At 43.3% G+C, this 12017-nt stretch overlaps 1 protein-coding gene across 3 annotated transcripts in view; it reads left to right on the top strand.

Annotated features, from left to right (window-relative positions):
* The window catches only part of LOC121592972, a 62662-nt gene that overhangs the window by 42788 nt on the left and 7857 nt on the right, over window positions 1-12017 (top strand). For 2 of the 3 annotated variants that reach the window (XM_041914952.1, XM_041914951.1), the window contains one exon: window positions 10344-10752. In XM_041914952.1, coding sequence (XP_041770886.1) covers window positions 10344-10752 — 409 coding nt within the window. The remainder of the gene's footprint in view (window positions 1-10343; window positions 10753-12017) is intronic. The other variant, XM_041914953.1, reaches the window with a different exon arrangement.

Below are 12017 nucleotides of genomic sequence, written 5' to 3'. Positions count from 1 at the left end.
CTCATTTCGTCAGCTGACAGAAGAGACTGTCGTAATGAAAGTGTGCATTTTATTGTGTTGTTGATTATTACAATTGAATAAAGTACATTTGCTGCCCACAAGTTGGTATGTAAATAGTTTACATACTCTGGCATTATAGTGCAATTTACAGCTCTATTTTTACGCTTTGAGTGCCGCATCACTTGTTTTGGGTGTTTTTACTCGGGGCCAAGCAGCTTTCGTTTACATTTTTAATGGCTTTTGTATAGTATATCCACGGCGTCTAGGGTAGTGTAATCGAATGTAAACAAATTAAAAAGTGATAAATGTAATGAATTTTAATTCAGTTTTTTATTGTGATCCTGCTGTTTCCTCGGATTATCCTACGATAGGTATAATTAAATCGGAATTGTATTTTATGTTACGTATAGATTTATTTTCAACATGGCCTGTTATTAATGAAAAGCCATGTAAACTAAGTATGCTAGCATTTAGTTATTAGTTACAATATAGGGGATAGGCATATTTACTTTCCTATGGATGGACCGAAAGCTCACGAAATAAATGGAATGTTTGTAGCCATATTTTCTTAAAAATATTTGTTAAATAATTCCACGACGAGCGGCGATTCTCGATTTATGAGAAAAGCGATAAATATAATAATTTTCGAAAACTACGTTCAAAATAAATTAATGTATCATACATTAGATCTTGTTGCAACATATTAAAGCCATTTCATTCGGGAGGATAATAATATTTAAAATTAGTAATATCTGGCTTTTACAAAGGTTTCCTAGTCAAATTCCAACGTTTGCAACATTTTTGATTGCCTGTGAGATGTTTTCAACAGTTGTCAAGTGTTTTAATTGCATCACAATAATTTATCAGGTTTTTCACATGAATTCAATACGTCTCAAGCCGGATTAAGTTTGACAGTTTTTTGTGATGTGTTGAAAATTGATGTTGAAAAAACTTTCATCATAATAAATTCTAATTTCTTCAGCATGATTTTCAACACTTGAACGGTTAGCGGGAGATCCAGCTTCAAACCCCGGTGAAAAAACGATGGCAGCAGCCATTTTTTATTTTGGATTTCTTAGCAAAGCCGCTAAGAATTGTGCATCAGAAAAGAAGGTTTATATCGCCATATGAACAACTTACACTTTTTTATTTTGGTTTTAATCAAACAACTAAGATGAAATCTCACGATTCCGTTGCAAAATTTTTGACTTTTTGCAAAAAATAGTTTGATATGTTTGATGTTTAATAATTTGAACAAACAGAGTGCTTTGTTCCTATTTATTACACAGCCCAAATCCTCTTTTTTCACCTCGTTGTCATTTTGAAAGTGTATTGTTTACAATTGGCGTGCAGTGGCAGGTGCAAGTTCGCTACTTATGTTGCGGAATTCTGGCTAGAACCAAGGACAAATATGTAATATAACAGCGTTTTGTATTGTCCAAAACATTATTCTAAAGAAAAACATTCATTTCAGGGCTCATATTTGTCTATTTCAGTGTATTGAAAATGGTGCAATAATTGGCTATGCAAGTATGAAATAATAGAATTTGGAAATTTTGTAAGTTGTAATTTTGGAAGTTTGTACTTGCATAATTGGTTATGCAAGTGTAAAATAATAGAATTTGGAAATTTTGTAAGTGTGCAACAATTTAATTTTTGAATAGGTTTAAAAAAACAGTTTTCCTTGGCATTATTCATCATTTTTATCCCTAAAATAAAATATACATACATGTTTTAAACAATGATGATGTATGCTAGACACAAATTACAATAATATTGTGGTTTTATCCATCTCAAACATACGAAATACGTTGGCTGTTCCCTTAGGTGTGCAACAATTGGCAAATTACCCTGTAGTAGGACAAAATTTAAATATACGGTCAATCGTTGCGTATCTCATTTATGATTGAATTGTTCTACTTTAACAAAAATGTTTTGTAAAAAAGGTAAAATTAATTGATAGATAATTTACAATTTAACTTTCATTTTAATTGTAAATATCAAAACTCTTCAACAACATCAGAATCAAACAAAGAGCGATTTAGTAATGAAAATCCCATACAGCGGAACGCAACAGTTAAATAGGAACAGAAATTACAATCCAATTGGCTGAATTTGTCCAATAAAAAGGACTAACATTTGAGCTGTCTAACTTAAACCATCATTATGACAACCCAATGATGATTTCTATCAATATTTTACCAATAAATTCGATTTTGGTAAATGTTTTGGAGAAAAAAAAACAAACACTGTCATTGAGTACAACAACAACAGTATTAGACCGGACCGTTTAGTTTCCCCCTTTTTTGTTGCTAATGAATAGACACGTTCCAAAAAGCAGTCGAATGAGTAATAGGCAAGCAACGGCCAACGGAAGGACACACATCGCTTCACAACGCTGTCGAGTCTATGCTCAGTGCAATGCTGCTGCTGGTGCTGCTGCCCTTCGGAAGCGTTTTAGAGCGGTCTGTGTTGTCTTTTCTTTTTCTCCCCCCGCTTGCATCACAAGATAAATGATATCCGAGAACCACACATTGTACATCCGTGGCAAGCTCCGTGCAACGAAACTACCCGAGATCGTTTGTACACATGTCCCTAGGTGTGTGTGTGTGTGTGTGTGTGTGTGTGTGTGTGTGTGTGTGTGTGTGTGTGTGTCTGTGAGTGAGAAAAACACAACGAAGCACAAAGAGCCAGTGTTTGCGGGCAGGAAGTAGCAAATACCTATTTATGTTCTTCCCGTTAAAACGGATTAGTTTGTTGTTCCGGTTGCGATAACTTTGTGCGGCGAGCTCGTGCACGCTGCAGCTGCACAACGGCGACTGCCAGCCCTTCCGCAGCCATTTATATTTCTGCACTTCCTGCGCTGGGTAGTGAAGCAGAAACGATGCATTTTTCTCTCTCTCTTACTCCCACACAAACTCCCTCTATCACACTGTTTCATTCATATTTTCTTCACCACACTCACCCACTTCCGTGTAGCTGGAGAGGAGAGAGCCAGGAAGAAGAAGCAGAAGAAAAATGCCAGTGCATTGTGCCATCATCATAATAAACACCGGGCGGCGGATACACGTAGCAGCGCTGGTGCCAACACACGCCAAGGATAATAATGACAAAATGCTTCGCCAGCATAAGCGTACTCTCTCTCTCTCTCTCTGGTCGCCACGTGCGATTGTTGGCGTGTGTCTGTGGGCGTATTGCACGCGCCCGTCTGCAGCGATTGTTTTCCGTTCCGCTTAGAGCGTTGTATGTGTGTGGGTGATCCCTAGAAAGGGACTATTTAATCGGCTCAACGCATTCCAGCACACAGTGGGGCACATAATGCATCACATCGGGCGGGAGCTGTTTATGCAACGGTAGGGTGCGACGATTTCCTCCCATGCAGTCGGGGAAAGCATCTGCTGTGTGCAGGAAAAGATTTCAATTTCCATCTGCCCGCGTTCTGGGGAAAGGGCCGGCAAACTAAGGCCGCGCGGTTACATTAGCCAATCGATGTGGGAGGCCTCCGGCGGTGGTTCGTGTTTACGCAAACGGATTGAGATCGAGCATTTTTCAAGCTCGCGCAGAGAAGTAGCAGTGGCGAACGGCGGGATTGAGGAGTAGATTAAAAATAACAAAACACGGCACTCATCGTCACTCGGTCGGGTAAGCTGGAACTGGAAGAATGGTCTCCCGGTCGGAATGGGAACAGATCCCACCGCCTGGCTAGGATTAGCGCATGCTGGAACGGGAGTTTACTGGAGAGTTCCATTTCCATTCCCATTTGGTTGCGTGGTTTCGAAAGGTTAAGGCTTCCCCCTCTCCCCAGTGTAATGGTTTTCCTCACGCCCTCAACACTGCGATCATCGCTCGAAAGTTGTTTGCATTAAATTTCAATCAAGCGAAAGTAAACAAATCGGCCCATGCTCCGGGAAAGAAGCGCACTGGCCAATTGGAATGTACTGGGATTAAAAGTTTTTCCTGCTTGTTTGACCGTTTGGATGCGGTGGGGGAGACAGGGAGCATTTTTACTGCCGAAACTCAATTAAACGGTACCTTTGTAGCGTAGATTTCTGAGACCGGTCTGGTAACATTTACTATGAAAGATTAAAAAGATTATATTTGAACGAAATTATAATTGCACAAATACTACAGGTGGTGTGGAGTGCCTTAGGTTATAATTTATTTAATTTTAAAACTCAATATGATGTAATATATATTGAATATAAAAATACAATATCTATATATAAAAAAAAACAAGATTTTTGAAGCATTACTAACGCCGTAACAATAAAACCATATTTTAAACTATCCTTTTCATTCTGAGGCTCATTCTGAGCCCGAGCATTCCTTCAATCCGTTTGCGGAATGCAACAAACCACACCACCATGGAATTTCCATTTCCATTGCAATAACATCCTGCCAAAGATAAAGGCGTACCTTGCGCACGTGACTGTCCATGGTCCTGCAGCAATGAATATTAAAAAAGCGCTCAACCCAAGTCACGTCTTTCCAGTCATATGGTCAAGGTAAAATGGTGCCACCCCTTATCGTATAACCGCAGCAACAAAGAAACTTTCTTATTTGATAGCCAATACTCTTTCCCCTGCTCCGCGTGTCCGAGAAGAATGCGCTATCATACTGCATTCCTCCGTACAAGGTGGTGCACATGTCTAAATTCGCCATTCGTGTCTGCAATCTCACCATTTCGAGGTTTGCCACATTTCATTTTCAGCTTTTTAAATTAAAAAAAAACGAGAAAAAATATGTTTTATGTTGTTCAACTGCATTGGAATCCGCTGCTTCCAATCATCTTCTTTTTTGCTCCCAATGTTGCTTAATGATTGGAATTTCTTGCCGAATGCGTCCGTTGCCCATTGGACGACGCGCGGCTTTGGTGGAATCTTTTATGGTGTGTGGATAAATCTGGATCGATTTCCGGGACCTTCAGCCGCCTTTTAAGCTTTCTACCATTCCTGCACGAACCTGCAGCTATCTTTGACACGTGCACGTGGAAAAACTGAAAGCATCCCAATTTTACCCCCCTCATGTGTGTGTGTACGTGTGGTGTAGAAGACTCTTCCTTGCAATAACCTACGAGAAGCTACGGTTTGAACCTTTCACCTTTTTTTTTGACAATTTTGTTTGTACGGCGTTCTTTTTATTGGAGGTGAAAGCCCGCGCGAATGGCCGGGTTTTCCGCAGTTCGCTCAAATCCCACACCGAAACGGGGCGGAAATACGGCACAGCCTTCCATCGTTCCGCTCGACCGGAAACGGATAAGAGGCCGTAGCCCAACTGCTCGCTTCGGTCTTATCCTTTTCATCATTCCAACCCGTTTTCTTTTTTTTTACTTTTGGCCCTGTTGAGAGGTTATCGTCTTACCAACTACTACTACAGCCTTGCCTTTCAATTCCCATCCTCTAACGGAAGTGGACTTTGAACATCGAAAATACTCCGAAAAGTGGTCACGGGAACACAAAACGAACGCTTCGTTTCCTCCGTTTTTGTCACACACCGACTATGAACCAAAATCGGCTAGAAATTCATTCAGCTCTAACACACAAAAAAAACCAACCATTTCTAGACCAACCAACCAGGAAAGCAGGTGGGATGTAAACGGGTGGGTGTTTCGGGTTCAGGGATTTCGTGACCGGGTTCGGAGAAACCTTTTTCTGCGCAGAAAGTCAATTCGGTTCCGATAGAGCCGACCGAACGGGTGACCGTTCGTTTTGCAGCACCATGCCCGTTCCGTGCCGTTTAGGAGCATTATCGACCGTGGAAAGTGCTGCGAAGTGCAAAAAGTGCTATGATTTATAGGGGATTTATTAATTAAACGCTTACGGGTGGTCCCAGGTCATGCGTCTGCTGGGACCCATCCTTATCAGCTGACCAGCAGCAGCAGCAGTACTTGCACCATCGAACCGGAATCGGGAAATTCCAACGTTTTCAGGTTATCTGTAAAACGAGCACAATGCCGGGCCAGAGATGCTACCTTTGTTGGCCTTTCTTGGGTGCGGAGTAGCGTGCACGAGTGAATGTAGTGTAATAATAGTTTCCCATGATTTACGAGAATGTTTTAGTCCCATGACAGTGGAGGTGGAAAACATGGACGTAATATTTTCGAACTAAATGCAAACATGTTTGTTGTACAATTAGTTGCATAAAATATAAAAGATTTAATGCAGATGGAGAAGCCTAGTAGCTCATAGTGACTAACTGGCTGCGTACTGATGCAAACGACGCAATATCTACTTTGTCAATTTATCGATAAGTTTTTGCTTCAATTGAGCCTCAATTACGACAAAAAACATCAAATATCTCAAAAATCGACACATTCTTATTGAAATACCTTGCTTTGCGCAGAAGGAAGTGTCGCTGCGTAACGATGGAGAAGCCCAGTAGCTCATGCCACACAGCTGGCTGCGTGCTGAATTGAGCGATTGGACACAATGATTTTAAGGCCCTTGCAATATTGTTTGTACACGATAAACGTACTCAAAACCTTTCCGACCATTAAGCCGTGTGTACACTGTATTGCTAAAGTTCACAAATCCACCAGTTCGTTACAGTGCTGCGCGCAAATTTGCACAAATCAATTAGGGAAATGATACGATAAGAGTCACAAGCTGATCACAAACAATCAACGGACCCGCAGCACCATTGTACGGACTGCAAGCATCATCCAACCGCCACTGGCACAGGCGTAATATCCGACCTACTCAAACAAGAGCGATAGGTCACGGACCTCCGCGCGGTAGTACCATCATACCGAGGAGCGCGAACGAGAGATCGACGGCACACAAATAATCACGATTGCAAGTGGTGATTATTATCGTGTGATAGCTAACGAGTCGGAACAAATCATACCCCATACCCGAGACCTCCCTACACCCACCCGCCCGACCGGTCGATTACCACACGAGCCACCAGTACGGTGCTGCCCGACTGGCGCCTGTTGAAATTTAATTAAGGACGTGACCAAGTGATATCTCCCCACACAGTGATTTTCTAACCCCTCGAACTGGTGTGAGTTTGTATGTGTTTGTACGTGCACTTTAGCTGGCTAACGGGCCAATCGAAACGGGTAGGGCGAGAACGGCAGACACTTTTCGACACCTGGACCATGGTCAGGGTCAGTCGTAGACTTTATATGCGGTCGCTTTCCGCTTGCCGTAGATGGGGAGCGCATCGTGACTGATAAATCCGGGCCAGTTACGTGGTCGTAAAATTGGTTTGCCACGATTTGCTACGGTTGATTAGATGAGGCAACTTTATTTGCCGCTCGAGCTGTTGCCGACACGGAAAGGTGAAGGAAGCTTGTTGGAATCGATGCACGGTCGAAATTAAGTTTTCCATGGGTGTTGTGTGTAGCGCCGAGACGACTATAAAACCTTTTGAGGTAGTAAGAAATGTATAGAGTAACATCACGTCGGTTACACAGAAATGTACGATAATCAAAACTCTAAAACTGCTAATTTAGAGACATAAACTACATTGCTGAAGCAGGTTGTTATGCAAAGATAATCACTGATAATAATCGTGCAACAGGAGGTAGCTATGAACAATGGATGCCACTTCATGCAACACAATCCATAAAATTGGTCTGAAATTCTTTCCAAAGTAAGAAAACAAGTCGAATACAATATTATTTTACTAGAATCATTCGTACCAAAAACGAATCCGTGCAGCACACGCGTAATGAAAAATACACACGACGTTTGCACAAGAAAAGCAATTATTCTTCGCCCTTCGGAGCCATCTTCATCTCAACCCACAGCACATTCGCTACAAAGCAGTGTCTTCTGCTTCTTCCCGGCTCTCGCTCTAGCCTGGTTCTCTCGCTTTCCCAGCCATGTGTACAGTGGGAAGATAGCTCGCGGTAGCAAATACTTTAATGCTCTGGTTTTTCTCAACTACTCCCTGCAAACCGCACACAGCTACTCCTCCAGCCGGCATTATTTACCATTTGCATCGCATCAAGCGTGTGGTAAGAGGGGGCAAAAACCTTGGAAGCGTGACCAAGGCCAGCACGTACTGGATTGTTGGCGATTTTCCATTATAAATTACACTAACTGAACTGAGAAACGAGTACTGCGATGTGCTTGCTGCTGTAGCTTGGTAACATAGATGAAGTTTTGAAGGAAAGAATAAGATAAGGATAAGGATTCCATATATAATTTGAATGGAAGATTTTAAGCAAACGGATGATATCCATACATTAAAAGCATATAGCATCCTTGTAGTTTAAGCCTTTTTAAATATTGTTTAATTTTTGCTATTTTACTTTGCTATTTCGACAACATTGTAATATTATCGATATCCATACTACTACCCGTTGCTCTGTATTCTTCAATATTCTCCATGAACTACTTTTTTCATTTGTTTTGTGTTATTTTAAAACACGAAAATGTGCCACTCAACAATCAAAATAGCCCAACAGATAGATCCATCAGCACCGAACGCTGGCATTACCTCTTCGACAGAATTGACAAACAAGCGACCAGGCCACGGCTATGTGGGGCCAATATAAAATCCTACCCAAATACAAACACCACCCCGAGCGGAGTGCGGTGGTTTGGTCCTGTAAATTACTTTTTTTCAAATTCACTCTTCCGGCACCGCTTCCGTTCCGTGCATCACCACCCAGGGTAGGAAAAATAAAATTCGAACCTTTCGTGGGGTACCGAAAACGATTCAAAAGTGCTTGCCCACACAAAAGCCGCATGGTTTTAAAGCTCAGGCTACAAAAAGGCTACCATTTATGCTATCTCTCTCTCTCTAGTCGATCGATATTGACCGATGGAAGCGGATGTAGTGAACCATTTCCATAAGCTCGAGCTTGTTGTTTTTTGTACAAATAAACCGAGTTAATAAAAACCACTGTGTAAATGCATCAACCTTTTCTCTTGCCTTCGCACGATGCAGCAAATTCCTCGCAGCACTGCAACCGTCTACAGTGCAGCAGCTTGGATGGAAAATAAAAATTTAATTGACATTTTCTGGCCCAAGGGCCCCACACGATCGCAAACACACAATGCTGCGCGCAAAATACTTTGTAGCGCTACAAAAAAAAACGGGCGTTCCAGCAGTTTTGCTTTGTGGAACGTTAGCGGTCAGCGTGAGGTGGTGGGATATTTGTTTTATTATTTTTCTTCACCCACCGATCAGTAACAGGGTTTTTTTCCTTGTGAAAACAACCAGATCGGATGTTAAACGGGAACAGGTTGATGGGTCATTGTAATTACCACCACCACCAACAGTAAAACGGGTTTGTCGTTGTTGTGTCGAATCAACTGAAATGGGGAGTGGGCAGGAGCAAAAGAGAGGATGAAAGAAACCATCACCGTTTGCCGTTGCTGCCGGACATTAGAGTGGACGATGTAGGCAATCAGTTTTAATTATTCACCCCAGCCCTCGCGTCCCCCTTAAACACGACGACGGCGAAAGAAAATTACATCCATCCAATGTGGCACAGCGGTCCAAAGCGGAAAGCCAATAAAGCCAGCGAAAGCTCACCGTAGCTCCCCGTACTGGCAACAAGGGGCCAACACACACACCTATGGGTGTATCTGTGTGACCGACAGACCCGAGAAGGTGGCTGGAAAAATAATTAGAATTTATTATTACACATCCCCACCGAGCACGGGCGGACGATCATCTCACGGTGCCCCGGCGTTCTGGCGCATGGATACGTATTCTTACGGCTACTCTTTTGCTGAGCGAAACCATTCATACGTGCCATCCATCCATCATGGGCCTATACAGTGCAGTGACCACCATCGCATCATCATCGCTCATAAGCTATCCGCTTTGCCCAGCCGCAAAACTCCCGCTGGGAGATGGTGATGAGCTGCGGCGAAGGACATACACACACACGGGTTGGTTTTGCTCTCAACCCGTTCCAGGGATGGAAAGATGAATGGACGTAAGGGTTCAGCTTCAGCCAGATCGGATCATTGGCATGCTGTGTATAAGAGCATTGTTGGGCAGAATGGTTCAAGGGTACGGTCTCTTGTCGAAAGGGGTGTAACTCGCTGTTCTGGGTCTGGTGGGAAATTTAGATCAAGAAACATAGCAAACCTTCCATCCATGCTTACAGGATGATAAGTGACGCGATGTCTAGGGCAATCAGTTTGGGCCATCGTTCTCGGTTCTGGCTGTAAACTGGCTGCCCCAATGTGGATGCAAATTGATCCAGTAAATCTATGGTAGAAACTATTTTGTAGACGCATTCAAAGTGCTTTGTATCAATAACGAATTTTTACGAAAAACTACGAATCTAGAATAACATCAAGATACTTGGTATAAACGAAAGTACAAAACTAACTTTCCTTCTTTCTCTCTCTCTCTTCTCTATTGCATAGATGAACATTCTGGTAATATCGTTTCTGGCGGTGGTGTCGCTGACAACCTTCCCGGCCGCCACGTACGGTACGCCGGCCGCTAGCAGTGGCGCGCACGATCCGAAGAAATCGGTCGCCGCCGCCGAAGCCGCCCTGCCGGTCAACGACAACGGACTGAAGGAGATCTGGCAGGAGGACGACCGGGAGGTGCTGATCCGCAACGAGCGCGGCACCAAGAACGGGGGCAGCGCGGCCGCCGGTAAGAAGAACCACAAGAAAGAGAAACTTTCCCCTTACAGCTCACACCAGCAGCACCAGGAGCAGCAGCACCACCAGCAGCAGCAGCAGCAGCCTGCAACCGGAGCTTCTGGCCGCAAGGGACAGAAAAAGGTGAAACCGACTGACGTGACCAGATCGGAGCCGGCAGCGAGTAAGTGAAGCTTTCTTTACGCGTGTGTGACCGCCGAGTGTGTGGATGGCGCGACCCAATCTCTGGAGTGAACCTGCTACACTAACCTGCTACTAACCCCACCGCTGCTTGAGGAGTGTGTGATTTTGTTTTGGGTCGTAATTTGTTCTTTGGTTTTGGTTTTGCTTATCAGTTTGTGTTGTGCTTCCTCCGATTTTAAGTTGATTGTAAAAACAGTCCTGGGAAAGTTCTTAACATCCTAATAACAAAACAGGAGTTTTGTAATAAGTGAGATTCAGATCTGAAGCCTTAACAAGTTATCATGAAAAATTCACGCTCAGAAGTAAATTGAATGATTTATCAAGCTATAATGCACCAAATTCTGAAACCTTTGGGCAATCAGATCTGCAGATCAAAGCGTATACTTTGGCTATACTAAGACTACCTCAAATTCGTTAGTATCCTCAGATTCATTGCAGTACCATATTTGTATCATCTGCATTCTACTACAAATACTATTCTCAATTGAATGTATACCTCAGAGCTATGCATCACTGGTTGATAGTTCCGGATTCCAGGGTGCCTCAAATTTCCTGGACAAAACCAAAGTCCTCGGAAAACGGAATACTTAATTTACACCCGCTCCAAGTTAATTTATGACCCGCGTTTCTGTGAAGTGCACGGGTAGACCGGTGGTTTCGAACAAAATTCAATGTTTGAGTTGGACCCATGTTTTCGTGTTAATTTATTACCTGCTAATTCGACACGCATACACTTAAGCAGAATTAGTCCCAACTCCCTTACACTATGAGGTCGACCTCTGCGGGACGCGGGACCAGGAGTTATGTGCTCGGGGCAAAGCGAGACAAACCACAATCCCTTGCTTGATCCGGACGCATCGTATACATCAGCGACCCGGCACATGTCGATCGGTGTGCGAGGGATACACAGACACACAAAGACCACACTCGGACGCTAATGCCGCTGCGTGGGATACACTAAGAATCAGTTAGATGACCGTGCCGATGTGTCCTAACCTCAAACAAACGCAAGCGGCCAACGGGAACGCGTCCCATCGTTTGTGTTGGTCGACCTGTATGTATGTTAGGGTTTAGCTCGGCTACGACTACAGCAACATACCAACCATATACGCCATAACCACCCGCCCCCTCTTTCACGACCCTCCCTCCTCTATTGCATCGTTAAACCCCACTCCCGGCCGGGGCAGCAGCTTCTTTCTGGCGGAATGAATTTAATCAAAATTAAGTTTACCTCACAAACATTAC

The sequence above is a fragment of the Anopheles merus genome, chromosome 2L (assembly GCF_017562075.2).
Source record: "Anopheles merus strain MAF chromosome 2L, AmerM5.1, whole genome shotgun sequence".
Lineage (NCBI taxonomy): Eukaryota > Metazoa > Arthropoda > Insecta > Diptera > Culicidae > Anopheles > Anopheles merus.
This window is presented reverse-complemented; position numbering and strand designations above follow the sequence as displayed.